The 23,180-nt window shown below is 42.2% G+C and overlaps 1 protein-coding gene across 1 annotated transcript in view; it reads left to right on the top strand.

The window, feature by feature from the left end:
* SLC6A2 (solute carrier family 6 member 2) overlaps positions 1-19,777 on the top strand; it is a 698,054-nt gene extending 678,277 nt beyond the window's left edge. Inside the window, exons 14-15 of the mRNA XM_077458093.1 lie at positions 14,888-14,959; positions 19,371-19,777. Of these exons, the coding sequence (XP_077314219.1) occupies positions 14,888-14,959; positions 19,371-19,394 (96 nt within the window). The 3' untranslated portion in view covers positions 19,395-19,777. The remainder of the gene's footprint in view (positions 1-14,887; positions 14,960-19,370) is intronic.
* The last annotated feature ends 3,403 nt before the right edge of the window (positions 19,778-23,180 follow it).

The following is a 23,180-nucleotide window of genomic DNA, read 5'->3' on the forward strand; positions in this document are numbered from 1 at the left end:
CGCAATTCTTTCCAGGACACCACAGTGAATCCACTCAAAACAGCAAACAAGTGCCCATCACCGAGAAGTGAATATGCTTACCAGATGGAAGCTTAATCAAAAGCCTTGTAAACAAATCGTCAGTGTCTTTCTCATTATGGTTTGCGCTCATAGATTAGCTAACCCAAATGAATGGTAGCGTTCTCATAAAATTATCCCTTGTTCAGCGATCCAAAAAAATTTCTAACAGTGGCTCCAAAGAAAAGAGGAAACCCACATAGTATAATACCGTTTGGATAATTTATTTAAAATGTGAATTTTACACTTACATGTACATCCATTCAAATACAGCATGAAACAATAGAAAGCCGGCCGGCATTCGGAAGCCCGTCCTCCCCTCGTGCAACGTGGTGGCGTCACTGCGTGCCTTTACGGATGCGTTTCGTCACAAATGACGTTGCCAATGGGGAGAATTTTCACTGTCATTACTTTTCAATATTTGATGACGGATCTCCCCACAAAACGCTATCGCTCAATTCTGCGAGTGATTCCAATTTTTTTATCACTGTTTTCTAGCTGGTCTAAAATCATTTTTGATGTAAAGGGACAGTTTTGGTTTCTATGCACAATCTCCAGTTTCCAGGCATAAAGAGCATTTTTTATATTATAAAACTGCATGCAGGGCACTGGGCAGACCACTAGGGACAAAGGGGATGTGAAATTATTACATACAGCAATGTAATCTGTAAGATTACATTATACTGTATGTATACTGTGTGTTTCACTTTTTGAATTTGGTGCCGATCTCCGTCCCCGAGCAGCTCGGCTCCGTGATGAATCAAACGGAGGACGAGCCGCTCGTACTTCAGGGGGACATCGCTGAATCCAAGGGAGAAGGTAAGTAACCTCCTCCTGCATACAGCGATGCTGTCCCGAGTCTGGCTCGGGGTTACCTTTTGGTATAAAACTTCCACCCCGAGCCAGACTCGGGAATACCGCCAGGGGGGTTAAAGAACATAGACCAAAACTGTGTGCTTGGATGGTGAAATTGGATTAAAACCACAAATCATATTAAAAGATAACCATTTCTCCCATGCGACTGAGTATGAAGTCCATGTATTGGTTGCTATTGAACTTTGTATTGCCTTGTTGATTAGGGGTGGCCGAACGGTTCGCCTGGCGGTCGTTTCGCGGCAAATTTCGGCTGTTCGCGGTCTGCCCGATCAGTGGACTATTGCCGCTGTTTGCCCGGCGGACTTCCGTGTTTACTGTGTAAAAGAACTTTGACCTATGATGACACATCCATCATGGGGTACAGGACAGCCAATTGAGACATTACAGCACATGGACACTTGGACATTCCCCCTAACTTATAAATAGACCCGATCCGGCGGCCATTTTACATTCTTTTGTATGTCACTATAGGGAGAGGTTGCTGTGTGGAGCAGGGAGAGACTGCAGTGACCCAAATCGCTAGCTATTAGGTCCACAAAAGTTCTTTTAAGGACTGGTATGGTATAGGTGTTAGGTGTAGTTCAGGATAAAGGTTTGAGGCACTGCTGTGCTAGTGATTGTTGCAGCAGCCTGTCTTTTGTCAGTGTAGAGAAAGGGACAGGACACTGTGTGCAGCAGGGACAGTCAGTTTAATCATTAGCTGTTACTATTAGGTCCACAAAAGTCCTTTTCAGGACTGGTATGGTAAAGTAGTACAGGATATAGTTTTGAATGCTATTCAAGTTATTGTTCCAGCAGCCTGTGTTTTGTCAGTTTAAATAGGGACAGGCAGGAAGCTGTGTGTGGCAGTGAGGGACAGTCAGTTTAATCAGTAGCTGTTACTATTAGGTCCACAAAGGTTCTTTTCAGGACTGGTATGGTAATAGGCTTGTACACGTATAATATTCTTTCTTCCAAATATAGAAATAATATTATACTTGACTGCTGCCCTTCTGCTGCAGTAGTCCTTTATCAGTATAGGGACTGAGGTACAGTCTGCTAATCATTCACAACCTACTAGTTCCACAAAGGTCCTTATAAGGACTGGTAAGGTATAGGGTACTACAGTACATAGGGTTGAGTGAGGTACAGTCTGCTATTCCTTAAGGACTGGTATAGGTCCACAATATATAGGGTTGAGGTGCACTACTGCTGACTGCTGCCCTTCTGCTGCAGTAGTCCTTTATCAGTATAGGGACTGAGGTACAGTCTGCTAATCATTCACAACCTACTAGTTCCACAAAGGTCCTTATAAAGACTGGTAAGGTATAGGGTACTACAGTACATAGGGTTGAGTGAGGTACAGTCTGCTATTCCTTAAGGACTGGTACAGGTCCACAATATATAGGGTTGAGGTGCACTACTGCTGACTGCTGCCCTTCTGCTGCAGTAGTCCTTTATCAGTATAGGGACTGAGGTACAGTCTGCTAATCATTCACAACCTACTAGTTCCACAAAGGTCCTTATAAGGACTGGTAAGGTATAGGGTACTACAGTACATAGGGTTGAGTGAGGTACAGTCTGCTATTCCTTAAGGACTGGTATAGGTCCACAATATATAGGGTTGAGGTGCACTACTGCTGACTGCTGCCCTTCTACTGCAGTAGTCCTTTATCAGTATAGGGAATGAGGTACAGTCTGCTAATCATTCACAACCTACTAGTTCCACAAAGGTCCTTATAAGGACTGGTAAGGTATAGGGTACTACAGTACATAGGGTTGAGTGAGGTACAGTCTGCTATTCCTTAAGGACTGGTATAGGTCCACAATATATAGGGTTGAGGTGCACTACTGCTGACTGCTGCCCTATACTGCAGAAGTCCTTTATCGGTATAGGGACTGAGGTACAGTCTAGTAATCATTCACAACCTACTAGTTCCACAAAGGTCCTTATAAGGACTGGTAAGGTATAGGGTACTACAGTACATAGGGTTGAGTGAGGTACAATCTGCTAATCCTTAAGGACTGGTATAGGTCCACAATATATAGGGTTGAGGTGCACTACTGCTGACTGCTGCCCTATTCTGCAGCAGTCCTTTATCAGTATAGGGACTGAGAGTTTTGTCACAGGGTCATTTAAAAAATGACAGGCAGAGGAAGAGGCAGGCCCTTCCGCAGGGGTGGTAGGGGTAGGGAAGGAGCAACAGGCTTGAGCCAAAGTGGGAAGTCGCAGAAGGTGCGTTGAATTACTTTAAAGGACGCACCAGACTTGGTTGAGTGGCTCACTCAGCCTTACTCTTCTGCACCCTCCTCATCCTCTCGATCTGCACCCTCTTCTTCACTCTCTGCTATGTGCACCCCCAAAGACACTACCACCAACACCACCACCACCACCACCACATACCTTCCGCTTGAGTCACAGGAATTATTTTCTGATCCATATCAAGACATTTCTGATGTGCAGCCACTCTTGGCATTGGATCAGGAAGAGGAGGTAGCAACAACCGCCACTCAGCAGTCAGACGACAGTACCCAGATCAGCCCAAGGAGGAGGTTGGTCCCCGGTGTTGCTGCCTACTCCGAGATCTCTACTTATAGCGGTGGAGAAGGTGACATCGATGATGACGTGTCTAGTGATGTCACGTGGGTGCCCACAAGAGAGGAAGAGGAGGGGAGTTCAGAGGGAGATATGGACCAGCAGATAGGGAGGAGAAGCAGGAATAACTTACATTGCACAGGAGGGACAAAGCAGACTGCTAATGTATCAGGAGCGAGTCATCGACCATGTACGGTCACATCTGGCGCTCCCAGGACGCCGGCACATGGCTCCGCAGTGTGGGCTTTTTTTAACGTGTTCGCTGCTGACAATTGTGTTGCCATCTGCAATCTTTGCAGTCAACGCATTAGTCGCGGTAAGCCCAACACTCACCTAGGGACGACCGCCTTAAGAAGGCACATGAGCAGCCATCACCGAGCCCAGTGGGAGCAACGGAACACACAAAGCCAAACTCCAGGCTCTCACCGTCCAGCCTCGTCTTCTACTTCTCCTCTCTCCTCACAATTGTCCTCCACTCCACCTTCCATCACGCCAAGCTCACGTTTTTCTGCAAAAAGGCAGGCTTCCGTGGGCCTAATGTTCGAGCGTAAAAAAATGATGACGCCGGATAACCCTCTTGCCCAACGGTTGATGGCTGGCTTGTCAGAACTGATAGCCCGCCAACTACTGCCATATAAACTGGTGGACTCGGAGGCCTTTTCGAAAATTTGTGGCCATTGAAACACCACAATGGAAGGTCCCAGGAAGGAAGTATTTCTCAGAGAAGGGCATCCCAGAGCTATATGGCCATGTTCAGCGGCAAGTGAATGTATCTCTGGCACACAGTGTCGGTGCCAGGATACATCTGACCACAGACACGTGGTCTAGCAAACACGGGCAGGGAAGGTATATCACTTTTACTGCCCACTGGGTGAACCTTCTGAAGGCCGTCAAGCATGTAACCCGTGGCACCCGTGTAGATTTGGTTTTACCGCCACGGATTGCATGCAGGCCTGGCTCTTCTTCTCCTCCTCCTCCTTCTACTCCATTCTCCTCCCTCTCCTCCTCGGCTGACTCCTCCTTTTCCGCTAATAGCGTCTCTTCCGCTGCGCCGCCCAAGCTCCCCAGAACCTATTCGACATGCCAGGTGAGACGTTGCCATGCCGTGCTGCGTCTGTTGTGCCTGGAAGCCAAGAGCCACACTGGCCCGGTAATCCTTTCAGCTTTGCGTTCACAGGCAGATCAGTGGCTAACACCGCTCAATTTGACAGTTGGTAAAGTGGTGTGTGACAACGGTGCCAGTCTGCTTAGCGCATTAAAACAGGGCAAAATTACGCACTTGCCATGCATGGCACACGTCTTAAACTTGGTCGTGCAGCGATTTGTTGTCAAATACCCTGGGGTCCAGGACATCTTGCGGCAGGCAAGGAAAATCTCGGCCCATTTCAGAAGATCTTACACAGCCATGGCTTGCTTTGCTGACATTTAGCGGCGACACAATCTGCCGGTCAGACGTCTTATTTGCGATTGCCCGACGCGATGGAACTCAACCTTCTATATGCTTGATAGGCTGCTCCAGCAGAAACGTGCAGTTAATGTCTACCTGTATGAACTCTGCGGCAGAACAGGTTCTGGAGAGCTGGTTTTTTTTTTCACCGCGCCAGTGGCTGCTCATGCGCAACGCATGCAGACTTCTGCGGCCATTTGAGGAGATCACCAAACTGGTCAGTCGCAGCCATGGCGCCATCAGTGACATGGTACCTTATGCCTTCTTTATGGAGCGTGCATTGCGTCGTGTCATTGATCAAGCTGTGGAGGAGCAGGAGCGGGAAGATGAGGAAGTCGCAATGCTGGATGATTTCCCAGGGGGGGCTACTCTATCTGAGACAAGTGAACAACAGGAGCCTGAAGAGGAGTCAGAGGAGGATGGTGCCGGGGCGGATGAGGAGGAGCAAGAAGAGCATGCTTTAAACCTTTCTGGGATCCCTGTTGTGCGTGGATGGGGAGAGAAGAATGAAGAGGACAACATTATCCTGGATGATGAGCAGGAGCCAGGCCACCACACCGCTTCCAGTTTAGTGCAAATGGGGGCCTTCATGCTCCAGTGTTTTAATAGGGACTCCCGTATAAAAAGCATAAGGGTCAAGGACCAGTACTGGGTGGCAACGTACTTAGACCCCCGGTACAAACACAAAATGGCGGAAATGTTACCGCCGTCACAGAGGGCTGTCAGAATGGAGCACTTCCAGGCCTTGCTTCGAGAAATGCTGCATTCTGCTTTTGCGTGCGCTGGCAGAGGAGCAATTCCCACTCTCAGAGAAGGAGTTGCGGGTACAAATCCAACAGCGCCTGCAAGAAGAAGCTGGTTTGAAAATGTGTTGGTGACTTCTGATATGAGGTCATTCATTCTTTCAGCCGACCCATCGACAGGTGTCATCCGGATCCAGCATCAGGGAACACCTAGACTGTCAGGTGTCTGACTACATCGGGTTAATGGCCGATGTGGACGCTCTTAGGAGTGATGAACCCCTGGACTACTGGTTGGGCAGGCTTGACCTCTGGCCAGAGCTTGCCCAATTTGCAATCAAACTGTTGGCTTGCCCCTCGTCCAGTGTCCTGTCCGAAAAGACGTTCAGCGCAGCAGGGGGGATCGTGACCGATAAGCGTACTCGCCTAGCTCACGACAGTGTTAACTACCTCACATTTCTAAAAATGAATGAGGCATGGATCTCGGAGGAATTCAACACATGTGACCAGTAGACCATTTATGTCTATGTGATTTTTTTAATCGAGCACACAGACCTTCTTTCTTCATTTGGCTCACTTCCTTGTCCAAAAAAAGCACACCGTACTATATGCCCGTACCCTCCTGTTTGAAGAGGTTGAGCGGTGTCATATTTCTACTGGGGCTTCTTATTATGAGGGGCTCCCACCATCCCTGTGCTGTGCTGACTTCCTCCTGGGGCTGCTTATTATGAGGGGCTCCCACCATCCCTGTGCTGTGCTGACTTCCTCCTGGGGCTGTACCTCTGCTGTGCATATTATGAGGGGCTCCCACCATCCCTGTGCTATGCTCATTATGAGGGGCTCCCACCATCCCTGTGCTATGCTCATTATGAGGGGCTCCCACCATCCCTGTGCTGTGCTGACTTCCTCCTGGAGCTGCTTATCATGAGGGGCTCCCACCATCCCTGTGCTATGCTGACATCCTCCTGGGCTGCTTATTATGAGGGGCTCCCACCATCCCTGTGCTGTGCTCATTATGAGGGGCTCCCACCATCCCTGTGCTATGCTCATTATGAGGGGCTCCCACCATCCCTGTGCTGTGCTGACTTCCTCCTGGGGCTGCTTATTATGAGGGGCTCCCACCATCCCTGTGCTATGCTGACATCCTCCTGGGGCTGCTTATTATGAGGGGCTCCCACCATCCCTGTGCTATGCTGACATCCTCCTGGGGCTGCTTATTATGGGGGGCTCCCACCATCCCTGTGCTGTGCTGACTTCCTCCTGGGGCTGTACCTCTGCTGTGCATATTATGAGGGGCTCCCACCATCCCTGTGATATGCTCATTATGAGGGCCCCCCACCATCCCTGTGCTATGCTCATTATGAGGGGCTCCCACCATCCCTGTGCTGTGCTGACTTCCTCCTGGGGCTGCTTATTATGAGGGGCTCCCACCATCCCTGTGCTATGCTGACATCCTCCTGGGCTGCTTATTATGAGGGGCTCCCACCATCCCTGTGCTGTGCTGACTTCCTCCTGGGGCTGCTTATTATGAGGGGCTCTCACCATCCCTGTGCTATGCTGACATCCTCCTGGGGCTGCTTATTATAAGGGGCTCCCACCATCCCTGTGCTGTGCTGACTTCCTCCTGGGGCTGTACCTCTGCTGTGCATATTATGAGGGGCTCCCACCATCCCTGTGCTATGCTCATTATGTGGGGCTCCCACCATCCCTGTGCTATGCTGACTTCCTCCTGGGGCTGCTTACAGTGCAGGTGTCAGTGCTGTATATCACGGTGCTGGTGTCAGTGCTGTATATCATGGTGCTGGTGTCAGTGCTTTATGTCACGCTGCTGATGTCAGTGCTCTCTATCACGGTGCTGGTGTCAGATCACTCTATCACGCTGCACGTGTCATTGCTGTATGTCACGCTGCTGCTGTCAGTGCTCTCTATCACGGTGCAGGTGTCATTGCTGTATGTCACGCTGCTGGTGATCATCTCCTGCACCCTCTTCTTAGCCTACCCTGACCTTCCCTCTCCTCCATTGCCTTCATGCGCTCCACAGTCCTGAATTGTCACAATTTCACATATAAAAAAAGAATGCTTGTAGTTGTCGATCCCAGATTCACCTCATACATGTGTTATGTCATTGGCCATGTGGTGGGACTATGTTTGCACAGCTAGTAATTATTTTGTGGCTGCAAATTTGACCTGTAGGTTTGCAAAGTTCGCCTCCAATTGAAGTTAATGGGGCCCGCCGTGAACGTTACGGTTCGCGAACTATCGGCCGCGAAACGTCCCGTCTGAAGTTCGTCCATCACTATTGTTGACAATGGTCATATCAGGTCCCAAACCTATTCTGGGCATACAACACCCTCCAGATCTGCACTTGGGAGCAGCTGCCTGAACTGCAAAATCTGTAAGCGAGACAGAACATCTGCCATGTTTAATTTTCTAGGGATAAACTTTGCTTTTTCCCAAATGTTACATTTTAGCCAAAAAACAAACAAAGAATAGCAATAATTTGATGACAAAGACTGATTTGGAAATGAAACAATTTATTGCAAAGATAACACTGGGCGTCACACTGGTGTAGTGGTTAGCACTCTCACCTAGCAGTAAAAAGGGTCGCTGGTTTGAATCCCAACCAGGACACTACCTGCCTGGAGTTTGCATGTTCTCCCTGTGCCTGCATGGGTTTCCTCCGGGTGCTCCGGTTTCCTCCCACACTCCAAAGACATGCAGGTAGGTTAATTGGCTTCTGTCCAAATTGGCCCTAGTATATGAATGGGGACCTTAGATTGTTGGCTCCTTGAGGGTAGGGACCAATGTGAGTGTAGAATGTACAGGGATAGGGGTAGACACTCACTCAGGTTGAACTGGATGGACTGGTGTCTTTATTCAACCTTACTAACTATGAAACACCTTTATTAAGCATCTGGACAATAATGCACTTGTTAGCAAACTAATTACACCACACTTCCAAAGCTACAATTATTGGAAATAACTTCAATAGCACAACACACTTTGTAGCTTTTTTAACTATCCAATAAAGGGGCCAGACACCACAGCACCAGTGTGTTTGAAAGATTGCTGCAAAGCCCTTGGACCCAGCTTCATACGTATAAAGTTGCAATTCTGAGTCAAAAACAAAATCTGTTTGAAAATAGGACCTAACATTGTAGTCATCAAGGAACTGGGACCAGATGATCAGATCTTCTTTAAGATCCTGTGTCATATGAACATGCGAAAAAGGTGACTTCATTCCAGAAGAGGCCAGAGAAAGACCTCTGGAAAAAAAAAACTCCCTACTGGCATAATTCCAGAGGCAAATGCCGAAATGCTTAAAAGAGATTTAAGTTCTCCTAATTAAAACTTTTCTCCACCAGGAAAAACAGAATATAAGACTTAAGTCTCTCTATTTTAACTTCAGGTAGTCTGTATTCTATTAAAGAGGTGTCAATAGTTATTCCCGAAAACTCCAATGAAATAGTTGGAAAAACTGTTTTCTCAAAAGTTAAAGGAATTTCATAATGATTTGATACATAAAAGAAAAGCTTTAGTACATAAAAACAAAGTGAAGAATCAGGAGGGCCAAAAAACAAAAAATCATCGAAATAATGGATTATATTATCAAAACTGGATTCGTGAACAATGACCCATTGTAGAAAAAAATGCAAAGGTTTCAAAATATTAGCAAGACAGCCAACAGCCCATGGGCAAATGCCTGTCAGGGGAAAATTGCCCTTCAAAGTAAAAACCAAGGGAGTTAAAACATTCAGGTGCAATAGGTAACAACCAGAAGGCTGATTTGATATCTGCCTTGGCAAGCAAGGTACCAGAACTAAATTTCTTATCTTGCTAATGGCTCATCAAATGTTGAATAACTGACAGATGAAAGTGAGATATCAATTTGATCATTTAAAAAGTCCCCTTTGGAGAATGAAAGATGATGGATGAGCCTAAAGGAGTTTTGCTCTTTTTTGGGGACTATACCCAGAGGTGATAATCAAAAATTCTTAAAAGCAGGAGATAAAAAATGACTGGATAACCTTGTTTCAGAAATTTCTTTGAACATTTTCTCCCTTACAATGTGTTTAAACGTATCAACTGACTTTAAATTACAGACTAAAATGACCATAACCATCAAAAATAGGAAGCTGAACCTTCAGCAAAACCTTTAGGAAGTAGGGCTGTCTTCTCCTTGTTTGGATAAAAACATAGCCAATAATGCATGTTTTCTGGCCTTACAGGCATATAGGCCTTTTAGAAAAATATCATTTTGCGTGGGAGTATAGTCATAGTGGATCTCCGAAAGCATTTAGAGAGTGGATGAGTGTCACCACACAATGAGCGCTCATGTTTATACCTGTAAGAAAAATTGCATTTACATTGTGACTCATAAAAGGCATGAAAAATGCCTTTCTTATAAGCAGAAGCAATATTGGGATCGGTGGTCGGCTGTTTAACAAAATGTGATCCTTGAGGCACAATAAGATTCAGCCATAATCCAATGTCCTTCAAACCTTACTGTAATTGAGGTACACAGACAACTTTTGACGATAAGACTCCTCATTAGAAAACCAGCCTATACCACCAAAACGTATATGCTTCCAGGACTATCTCCAAATATTGGAATAAGCCACTACATTTATTAGGGAATTTTTCACACATAATACTAGAAAATATGAAAAGACATGCAACCAGTTATGGAAGGTTCTGACAATGGGTCTATGCTGATCTTCTTCTAACCTCTCATCGCCCTTCCTTTCCAGTGTCAAAGTAAATTCCTTAGAAAATGGTAAAAGTGACAGGATGTCAATATATTCCCCCTTCCATATTTGTTCTTTGATGAATATAGGTGAAAACCAAGAGGAGAAAACTCCCACTGAAGAATTTCCTTTAAACAAGTCTCAGGAACTGAAAAGGAAGAGTTAAGCCCTATACACACTATCAGTTTTTCTGCAGAGTTTTTCCTTCAGGTTTACCAAAACCATGTAGTGCAAGGGCCTGCCTGACTGCATACAAATTGAAACGCCTAAGGTTTGACCTCATATTATATGGTTTTGGTAAATCTGAAGGAAAAACTCAGCAGAAAAACTGATAGTGTGTATGGGGCTTAAGTGTTAATTACTGGCAAAACTGGATTAGACAGGGTTAAATTAGACCAAACTTGTGCAGAACAATCCTGAATAGCAATATGCTCACTAGCAGGAACTGTTGGTATATAGACACAGTTTTTGGAAGTAGACAAGGCTTCTGCTGTTTTTGATATAGAATCTACAATCTTAGATAAAGAAGAAATGTTAAGTGTTTTCAATAACAGCTTGCTCACCTATAGGAATTGAAGAATTAATTTGATGTATTGAAGCTGCAGTCTGATTTTCATCCAGCAGATGGCGCCTGGATGATAGAGGTTCAGATAGTCTTACAATGATACAAGAGGCAGAAGGGGGAGGAATATGCAAAGGAAGATCATGCTGAGCTCTGGACCGCCCACTTCTCCTACGGACAGGGCAAAGAGAGAGACTGCCTTTGTTTGGAACTGCGTGTACCTTGCTGGCTCAGAGAGACCTGCTGCTTTACCTCCTCTCTCCCAGACATGGCCATACTGGTATTCTGGCTCTCTTGATGTAGACTCCGATGTGACCTGTGATGGCGGTGCTGGGCTGGCTTCTCTTCAGGCAGATTCAGCTGCAGGGGGAGGAGGCTGGATGGGCTCAGGCTAACAAATTTTAACCACTACAATACAGGGCATTTTGGCCCCCTTTCTTCCCAGCCCAATTTTCAGGTTTCAGCGCTCTTGCAATTTCAATGACAATTGCGCGGTCATGCTACGCTGTACCCAAATTAAAGTTTTATCATTTTGTTTGCACAAATAGAGCTTTATTTTGGTAGTATTTATTCACGACTCCGTTTTCTTATTTTTTGCGATATAATCGAAAAAAGGGCGGAAATTTGGAAAAAAAAAATATTTTCTTCTTTTTTAAAAGGAATCCAATAAAATCGAATTTTGTCCTAAATTTAAGCTAAAGTGTATTCTGCTACATGTTTTTGGTAAAAAAAATTCTGTTAAGTGTATAATAATTGGTTTGTGTGATCACGAACATATGTACGCAAATGATCATGTACAGATGTGTGCAGGTGATCACTGACATATGTGTGCAGATAATCATTGGGACATGTGATTTTAGTGGGACATATGTGGGGGACATGTGTTTTTATTATTTGGGGACATGTGTTTTTTACAATAGACTGGTGATCAGTGAGTAAAAAGCTGTAAAAAACAGCTCATACTCACTGATCACCAGCCGGCTGCAACGATCTGCTCTCCTCTCCTCAGCGACGACTTCCGTGTGAGGAGAGGAGAGCCGATTGCCTAACAACCGGCTGTTTGTTTTTTTACGGCCGTGTCCATTCACAGCCGTCATGTGATCAGGAGGGCCAATCACAGAGGCCCCCTGAGGTTTCTGAGAAGCGCCGTGTCCAGGATCGTGGGCACGTGCGATCTCCTTCTGACTGGACGTTCAGGAACGTCCGTCAGAGGGAGGGGGAAGACTCCCACCCGGCCAATGTATATTTACGAAGTAGTTAAGCAGCATATCTTCATGGTGGCTTGCACATAGGTAGGAGGCTGAGGTTTTATATTACTGTGAGGTATTTGTTCCTTCTCTGTGTTGTTCAATATTGGAATCTTCCCTGAACTTGACTGTCCTGTCCCTCATCAATCTCCAGGCACCGACGTAGCCATTCTTCCCCACCAGCGCTTTCAGCTTTCTCAAGCAGTCTTCTTATCAGGGTCTTCATTATACAGACAAGCAGGAAATGAGTATGCCCAAGCTTGTAGTATTGCTGTCAACCACTCTGAGTAATGACTGCTGAGAGAAGCCCCTTTTATAGGGAATTCCAAGACTCTGGAAAGTCCTGGAAATAAAAATAAAAGCTTTCATAAAAGAGCATTAGAAATAATATAGTACAACTGAGGCAGAAGTTGTACCACCTTAAGCATTAGAAAGCACACTTAAAGGGGCAATATAAAATGAATGCTGAGGCAAAATGCTGTTGCCATTTTAAGCAAAAGGAAAGCAGCCGCAAGCCAATGAAAAGTGGGCCCAAATGAATTAAGCCTCCCCTTTCCCCATTCAGTGTGTATTATAACTCACTATACAACTTACGGGAAGACCCCAACACTCCCCAACCCTGGCTGGATACAATCTCCAGATCTTAAGATTTTCTCTGCCTACTCCAACTATAAGAAAACCAATTACAAGAGTTAAACACTCCCTTCTCCATCAAAGAGATATAAAAGGCAATCCAATCCCTTCCAAATAATAAAGCACTGGACCCTTTTGTTTTTTAGCTGAGTATTCCACTCTTCTCTTCCCATCTTGTTCCCCACCTACAGAATGCTTTTAATGCTGCAGTGTCCACTTGCACTTTTCTACACCAGGTAAGGAGCCGGTATCACCCCAAAACGTTCGTCCTATCTCATTTTTAAATACTGATTTTAAGATTCATACTAAGATCATAGCCAGAAGATTAACAACCTACAATACTGATCAGGTTGGCTTCATCTCAGGCTGGCAGGTACCTGATGCCATTCAATAAATTAGAAATGTAATGCATTTTGCTAAATCTTTCAAAGTACCTTCTATATTCTTGGCCTTAAAAGCAGAAAAGGCCTTTGACAGAATCCATTGGGGATACCTGAAAAATGCTTTGCTAAAATTTGGATTCCAGTGCAGTATTCTGTCAGCTTTATACACATCTCCATCAGCACAAGTTTTTACTAAAGAAATGCTGTCCAATAGATTTCTTATACAAGCATTCCCCACTTTTAAGTACACAATGGGGTTTATTTACTAAAGCTGGAAAGTGCAAAATCAGGCTCACTTCTGCATAGAAACCAATTAGCTTCCAGGTTTTATTACCAAAGCTTAATTGAGCAATCTAGGGTTAGAAGCTCATTGGTTTCTATGCAGAAGTGAGCCTGATTTTGCACTTTCCAGCTTTAGTAAATAAACCCCATTGCGTACTTAAAAGTGGGGTATGCCTGTATGTCTGACTACAAGTGTCATCAAATGATGGCATCCTCAGGGGCTCAAATAAGCATTGCTCATCACACACTTACATAGTATTCCTCAAGGATCCAGTCTCTCTGCAAACGGCATTTAAAGTGATAGATTAACAGAAATACAATACAATCATGATAATAATTTATATAATCCATACAAACAAAACATCAACACATCCATAAGAAGAAATTTTGACATACATAATTTTTATCAATGATAATATTCAAATATATATATATATATAAAACAAAAAGTTAACTTTTTCTTCACATGCATCCCCTTATGCATTACAATTTTACATTTACACCAGCTAAAATCAGTAACAAGACTCGATGTTTCATCATTATATGCCATTAAACATTAGGAATAGCAGTAAAAAAAAATGAAGCTTACTCAAGAAGATAGATTTTGTTTTTTGTGTAGTATTTATATCGGAGAATATTTGCATGTGATAACGGTTGGATTCATTGAGTGGGATTTACTAAAATGGGTGCACATAGAATCTGGTATAGCTGTACATAGTACCCAATCAGCTTCTAACTTCAGCTTATTCAGTTATGCTTTGACATGACGATCTGGTTCACACTGGTGCGACATGCCGCATGACATGTAAAAATCAATGTTTCCCTATCAGAGCCATCTTAACTGGTCTGATTTGTGTCTGTCTAACTTTGGAAAAGGTTCCCGCACTACTTTGGTCCAACTTCTGTCTGACGTCAGCCCATAGAATTGAATGGAAGTCGCATCCAAGTCGGATCCTCATCTTAATTGTGATTTGGATTTGATATTACAGGAAGATTACACAGGCATTCCCCAAAGTTGCTTCTAGTGTCGTGTCAACGTTGCCTGGCAAACTCGCACCACTTTCATGTCGGAGCAGTATGAACCCGACCTAAAACCTAGAAGCTGATTGGTTACTATACACAGCTGCACCAGATTCTGTGAGCACCAGTTTTAGTAAGTCTCCCCCATGGTCTATGCCTATTTGTAGAGGAATTGGTTGTTTGCACTGTCTAAATTAATGTACTGTATATGAATGTTTTATTATTATTACTTTAAAAATATGTTTATATTATTGTATTCAATGTCTGTAACATTGTTACTTATCTAACAGTTGCATTTTTTTTTATTTGCTTTTTAGAAGCTTGGATACTGTATCACCCCAGAAAACGAATATTATCTTGTTCAGCAAGGAGACATAAGGCAGTTTAAGGTGGGATTGTAACTAGCTTTCTATGCTATTTGAGCTTAATTCCTCAATTTCTCTTATTACTTATTGTATGCTCGGTGTGGCCTGTAAAGCTAGATTCTCACATGATTCATTAAAGAGGAACAAGTTATAGGTGTTATTAATACAAGGAGTTTTCAATTTTTACTGTATTTAAATCCCAAACTTTTTCCACTTTGTCTAGGGAATACTTAAAAGCCATTGTTTGCCATCTATGTCCCATTTGAGAGATTTTTATTCATTTCTTAGCTTGTAGATACAAAATAAGATATGGGAGAAAATGTTGCCAGATAGATCCCATCTTAGACAGTTGTCACTAAAATAAATATCCCCATTGGAAGATGATCCATCTATTTTGTTCTAATGATAACTGAGACGTTTGCATTTTTCTGAACTTTAAGGGTGCTTTTACATCGAGGCATCGATGGCAAAGCTCCGCTATTTTTAACACCTTTTTACCATCGTGTTAGTGACGCTATTTGGCTGCTATCGGGGCACTTTTAACCCTTGCTAGCAGCTGAAAAAGGGTTACTACTGCCGGAAAAGCAGCCATTGCAACGGCGCTGCCCATTTATTTGAATGGGCTGGGGCGCTTTAGGAGTGGCTCCTACAGCACTGCAAAGATGCTGCTTGCACTCAGGCTTTCACACTGGAGTGAAAGGAGAGGCTCTTTACATGCACTATTTTTAGGCCCGGTAAAGTGCCTCAGTGTGAAAGCAGTCTAAATGCCAGTGGCAATGGTCACCAGGACAAATAGGGAGGGCAAATCTCCCTAGCAGGAACACAGTAAAAAAAAAAGAAGAAATTACAGTGTATCTAGCCACTCGGCACTCTATCCTAAACTAAAAACACTAAAAACACATTTTGGCTTAATTACAATATTACAGCCCAACTGAAGTCTCTCATCTTCTTACTTTAGGCCTGTACTGCTGTATGTAATAATTTTTAAAAACAGTGTCATTTTCATTAGGAAAAGCTGACCAGATCATGGAGTGCACTTGGCAGTATGTCAAAGTGGAATGTTTTAATATAATGTCTAGCTGGCTAAAAAATTATCTCTGCAATTTAGAATTTTGTTCTTCACAAATGTAGTTCTTCGACACCTTAAAGGTGATCTAGAGGTTTACTGTCCCTTTAACTAGTTTTTTTTGGGCCAAGTTGGCCCAAATTAACTATTTTCTACACTAGCAAGTACGTCTGCTGGGCATGTTGTATAAACTTTATGTAGCCTCAGCTACATACAGTACTGTATACAGCCTTTTTTTTCAAGAAGTGAGACAAGAACTTCCAGTTTCACAGTAGGGATGGGGGTCTGACATGAGTTTGACTCGAACATTGGCTGTTCGCCCATTCACCAAACAGCGAACAATTTGGGGTTTTCATGGCAAATTCGAAAAGCCTAAACCTAATGTATCCTTACCAATTCCCACAGGGGGGTTGGGATCTGGGGGTCCCCTTTGTTAAAGGGGGCTTCCAGATTTCGAGAAGCCCCCTGCCTGCAGACGCCCCACAACCACCAGGCAAGGGTTGTGGGGATGAGGCCCTTGTCCCCATCAACATGGGTAAATCCTCCCCATGTTGAGGGCATATGGCTTGGTACGGTTCATAGGGGGGGCGCTCTCTCATCCCCCCTCTTTTCCTGTGGCCTGCCAGGTTGCGTGCTCAGATACGGGTCTGGTGTGCATTTTTGCGGGGAACCATTTTTTTAAATTTGGCCACAGAGTTCCCCTTAAAATCCATACCAGACCTGAAGAGTCTGGTATGGATTTTTGGGGGGAATTCCATGCCATTTTTTTAAACAATTTTGGCGCGGAGTTCCCCTTAAGATCCATACCAGACCTGAAGGGCCTGGTAATGGAATTTTAGGGGACCCCCACGCATTTTTTGTTTCAATTACTTTTTTGTGTATTATCGGGCCTGACAATTCATTAATAGCCAGCACTAGCGCTAGTACTTTTAAATTCCTTTTTTTTTTCCCTTTAGAAATTTAATTTTGCTCTGGGACTGTTATAAACACAGGAAACATGTATACTATAGACAACCCCAGGTACGAAATTGAAAGAAATATTTCACTTTTATTGTTTCACTTGAAGCATTATTAAAATCACTGCTCCCGAAAAAACGTCCATTTTTAAAACTTCTTTTTGCATTGATACATGTCCCCTGCGGCAGGACCCAAGTCTCCAAACACTTTTTATGACAATAACTTGCATATTAACCTTTAAAATTAGCACTTTTGATTTTTCATGTTCGTGTCACATAGACTTTAACGGTGTTCTAACACATTTTTTGCCTGTTCACATGTTCTGGATGCGAACCGAACAGGGGGGGGGATGTTCGGCTCATCCCTATTTCACAGGCGGAAACAAAACTAAGTTGGTATAAGCACTGCTCAGCTAATAACTGACAGCTTCATATTTTCTGATTTCAAAGCTTCCTTTGATTGGCTAAAACAGGAATCAGAGCATCACCCATCATCCAAAGCTAATCAGAGGAAGCTTTGTATTCATTCAGAGAATACAAATGTTGGCCCAAACTAAATCGTTAAAGGGACAGTAAACTTTGAGAGTGGCTTTAAAGTGTGTTTCCACTTTAGCAGTCAAATTAGAGAAAACTCCACTATGTTTGTGTTCCTATGTTTACAGCATACCTAAAAAAACATTTTTTTTTAGCTAATCCTTATGTTTTTTATGTTTCAGAGGAGAAGGTGTGAAGGCTGGCTGCTAGCATTTTTTTTTAGCTAGGTCAGCATAATCTGTCCCAATAGCTGGGGTGGGAACAGGCTCCAGTTCTTATTAACCTTTTGTTAAGACAGACAAAAATCTAGCAGAAGTGATGAGATATCATCTGCCTGCAATATAAAGACAGGGTTAAGCCAGCCACAGATGGTGCAATTTGATTCCCCTTGATACCCCATCCAAAACACTGACTGTATTGATGGGGGGGGGGGGGGGTCCCTCCCCTACTGTGCTATTGTGCTCTCTTAAGTTCTGCTATGTGAATGGGGATATGTTGACATATATAATGTAGGTATTTTCCAATGCAGCTTCAAGAGTGAAAATACCCTTAAAATACATTTAACTGAGTACTATGAATAAAGAAGAAAATTTAAACCCATCTCCAGCACATTGTAAAATAAAAAAGCAGCTCTTATTGCAATGCTTACCCCAGCACTTGTCATTGCTCTGTGATTCAGCATTGGTACTCTTCCTGGTTCAACGACACTTCCTTTGATCCCAAGGCATTTAGCACCTGTCCTATGGGGATGCATAATCAAACTGACCAGGCTCACGGCAGATTGCTGCAAAGAACAGCACCATCATTACATTCTTTTCAGGACCCTACTTTCTAGAGCAGGGGTAGACCATAACGAGCAGGAGGAAATGTTTCCAGCCTGGAGTTGGGCTTTTAATTCAATAATTAATGCAAAATACAATATATTGTGCAAAAAATCCAAATTCAAGTGAATTAACTTTCTTTGTGTGTCCATACAGTCCAAATCAAATACATTTATGAAAAAACAGATACGTTATAAAACCATAGGAAAAAGTTCACTGAGACCATAAATATATATAATTTAAGTATACAACAAATAAATATGTAAAAATATGAAAATAATAAAATGAATATATTTGTGGAAATAACAATCTTATATAATAAAATAATAATAATAATAATAAATGCACATGATTTTGCAGGAAAAAAAAGTGCATTTATTATTATTATTATTATTATTTCACAACTTGCAAACATTGCACCTGCATTCAGTGGATGGTGGGTGCAATGTCAGGCTCCTGTATACTATACCTTGAGCTTACTGTCCAAACCTCCATATGTGTTTTCAGTTAGGAAGCTGGAGGAAGAATGAGTTGACTATGAGCGTGTTGATTAGCGCACTTGTAGTTTATTCAAAAATACAAGTCCGGCAGGCATGGTGGCAGACAGGACTTATAGGTTTATTAATTTAAAAAAATCTCTGCAAATAAATGATGTGACTGTGTGGGGAAAAGCCCCACACAGTCGCACTGATTTTAAATGTGACAGGAACTGCAGAACTGCAGCCGCTATTATTGGGGGGGGGGTCAGGGGATATAAGGAGGTAGTGCTTTGGAACGCTACATGTTACACTCTAACTTCAGGCGTAACATGTAACATATTCCTAAAAGTGATCTTAGCCTTTAATTTTAGAATATGTTATTTCATTCTAAAAATATATTCCATTCCATAAATGTATTTTATACTGCCAATCTGATGCTATTGTAAATGGCACCCTCTACCACTGCCACCAGAAAGTTACCATATTCGCCATGAATTACTTAATAGCAATATTGTAAACTTGTTTTTTTTAAAACCACAACTATTAGTTATCTAATCCACAGCATGTGTTTTACTACAGCTGAAGCACTGGCTGTCTTTATGAGAAACAAGACAGAAGACAAAATAAAGTATTAATACTTTGGACTAGATCAATTTGAAGATACGCTTGACTATTCAAAACAACGTTGGGTATCTGTTCAATGCATCCTTTACATGATTTTTATTCTTATATCACAATGTTAACTTAAATGTCTTCAGTCAGTCTGATGTTAGTGATAACATAATATGTTTGCTGAGATAGGTTAAAATGTTCTGAATATACATTCTGCAGTTGTTTCATTAGCCGCCATATTAAAACTACCTCTATAATTTGTCTGTAATGTACAGTTAAATGCAATTATTGCTTTTTTGACATGTAACTTACATTATTATTATATACAGCTATATTCTTTGTTTAAATTATACAAAAAAAAACTTTTTTCTGAACATCGAGTGTTGATTTAGTTATTGCGTTTGTTGGTTTTCATATGTTGTTACTGTTATATGTTCCAGTTGTCCTATAAAAGTATCTTTATTCCAGGCTGGAAACTACTCACTAAGCCTTTTAAGTAGAAGCAAAAGCTAAAAAAAAACACATTTAAAATTACGCCTCCCCATTGCTAATACACATACACAGTTTGTAATAAACTCCAGTGTAAATACCTGTTAATCTTTTTCCAAGCAGTCACATGACTGCAAAGCTCTGGCATCTCTCTGTATATGTGTAAAGCGACAATGAGGCTGGATTACACTGCAGACACTCATTTACACGAGGAGGTGAAATTTAGCAGTCACGTGACCGCTTGAAAGAAGATAATAAAAAGTATTTACACTGAGGATTTTTACAAACTGTATGCAGCATGTATAAGAGTAGTGGGGAGGCAACATTTTAAACATGGGTTATTTTAGCCTTTATTTCTGTTTTACTAGTCAAACCAATTTAGAGGAAAAGGAGGTGGTTCTAAAACCAACAAACCAGATTTGCTGCTTTATTTTCAGTGTAAGAGAATGACATTTGAACCATCTAATATGGTATTGCTACAGTTCACAAAAGAAAATCATAGTTAAAGAAGAAATGTATATCTCAACCAAAAACCACTATAAAAGCAACATGCTGGATATACATACATACATTTATTATATCAAAAGGATACAGCTGCATCACATACAATGCCTTGAAAAGGTATTCATACCCCTTGACATACTCCACATTTTGTTATGTTACAACTAAAAACTTACATGTATTGTATTTTTGGGGGATTTTATGTTATAGACCAATACAAAGTGGCACATAATTGTGAAGTGGAAGGAAAACGGTTTTCAAAATTGTTTACAAATAAATATGTGAAAAGTGTGGCATGCATTTGTATTCAGCCCCCTTTACTCTGATACCCCTAATTAAAATCTAGTGGAATCAATTCAGAGTCTTCAGAAGTCACCCAATTAGTAAATAGAGGGCACCTGTGTGTAATTTAATCTCCATATGAACACTGCTGTTCTGTGAAGCCCTCAGAGGTTTGTTAGAGATCCTTAGTGAAGGCCAAGGAACACATCAGACAGGCCAGGGATAAAGTTGTGGAGAAGTGTAAAGCAAGGTTAGGTTTAAAAAAAAAAAATATCCCAAGCTTTGAACATCTCGTGTTCAATCCATCCACTGTTCAATCCATCATCCGAAAATGGAAAGAGTATGGTGCAACAACAAACCTACCAAGACATGGCTGTCCACCTAAACTGACAGACCAGGCAAGGAGAGTATTAAAGCAGAACTCTGGGATTTTCAAACAATTCCCCATTAGCCCACTCCCCCACACAAAACACTAAACAGTTATTACATTTGTGAAATTTCTTACCATTTAAGAGAGATGTCTGATTAAATTTTGAGGAAGTCAGCTCTGTGATTCAAAAAATGCAGCCTGTATGCTGGAAGGGAGGATCCCTTAGAACAGTGATTGTATCATATCCTCGTCTCTCTCTCTCTAAACTGTAATCAGCCTACATTTCCTATGAATCCTTGGGATTGCAATGAATGTGGGAGGTACACTAGGCTTATATATATATATATATATATATATATATATATATATATATATATATATATATATATATATATATATATATATATATATATATATATATATATATATATATCATACAATCCCATATACCCAATTTTATACCCACAGTTGATCCAGGGGAAGGCGAAAAACCCCAGCAGAGCATGATCCAATTTGCTACAGCAGGGGAAACAATTCCTTCCTGATCCCCCAAGAGGCAATCGGATTTTCCCTGGATCAACTTTACCTATAAATGTTAGTACCCAGTTATATTATGTACATTTAGGAAATAATCAAGGCCTTTCTTAAAGCACTCTACCGAGCTGGCCAGAACAACCTCTGCATGGAGTCTGTTCCTCATTTTCACAGCTCTTACTGTGAAGAAACCTTTCCGTATTTGGAGATGAAATCTCTTTTCCTCTAGCCGTAAAGAGTGCCCACTTGTCCTCTGTGTTGACTGTAAAATGAATAACTCAACACCAAGTTCACTATTTGAACATGTTGATCATATCCCCCCTTAATCTCCTCTTCTCAAGAGTGAATACATTCAGTTCCTCATAGCTCCTCCATGCCACTTATCAGTTTGGTTGCCCTTCTCTGCACTTTCTCCAGTTCCCCGATATCCTTTTTGAGAACTGGTGCCCAAAACAAACTGAACTGCATATTGCAGATGAGGCCTTACTAATGATTTGAATAGGGGCAAAATTATATCTCTCTCTCTAGAGTCCATACCTCTCTTAATACAAGAAAGGACTTTCCTCACTTTGGAAACCGCAGTTTGGCATTGCATGCCATTATTGAGCTTATGATCTACCAAAACCCCCAGATCCTTCTCCACTGTGGATTCTCCCAGTTGTACTCCCCCTAGTATGTATGATGCATATTCTTAGCCCCCAAGTGCATAACTTTACATTTATCAACATTAAACCTCATCTACCACATAGTCGCCCAATTAGACAGAGCATTGAGGGTGTCTTGTAAATTGGAGACATCCTGTAAGGACGCTATTCCACTGCATAGCTTGGTGTCATATGCAAAGACAGAAATGTTACTTTTGATCCCAGACCCAATATAATTTATAAAGATATTAAAAAGTAAGGGTCCCAGCACTGAACCTTGGAGTACACCATTGATAACCTTAGACCATTCAGAGTAAGAATCATTAACCACTACTCTCCGAATTCTGTCTTTTAGCCAGTTTTCTATCCATTTACAAACTGATATTCCAAGCCTATAGACTTTACCTTACACATGAGCCGTGTGTGGGGAACTGTATCTAACGCGTTTGCAAAATACAAGTATAGAACGTCCACCGCTACTCCTCTGACCAAGGTTTTACTTACCTCTTCATAAAAAGAAATCAGGTTTGTCTGACAGCTTCTGTCTTTCATGAATCTGTGCTGTCTGTTGCTCTATATGGTCTTTTATTAATCTCTCCAATATCTTCCCAACTATAGAAGTTAAACTAACAGTGCTATAGTTACTTGGTAAAGACTTGTTGCCTTTTTAAATATATGCACCACATTGGCCCTGCGCCACTCCAGAGGTACTATTTCTGTCATTAATAAGTCCCTAAAAATTAGATACAACGGCTTTGAAATTACAGAGCCCAATTATTTTAGGATCCGTGGGTGGATGCCATCTGGTCCAGGTGCTTTATCCACCTTTATTCTGTCTAAATATTTCTGGACCATATCACTTTTGAGCTATTGTGGATTTGGGGCTGTATCACTACCACCCCCATTATGGACATGAGCTCCCCCATGCTCCTTTGTATACACAGATTTAATACATTT

The sequence above is a fragment of the Lithobates pipiens genome, unplaced genomic scaffold (assembly GCF_037356315.1).
Source record: "Lithobates pipiens isolate NorthernLeopardFrog02 unplaced genomic scaffold, aLitPip1_a1.2 Scaffold_10, whole genome shotgun sequence".
In the NCBI taxonomy this organism is placed as follows: domain Eukaryota; kingdom Metazoa; phylum Chordata; class Amphibia; order Anura; family Ranidae; genus Lithobates; species Lithobates pipiens.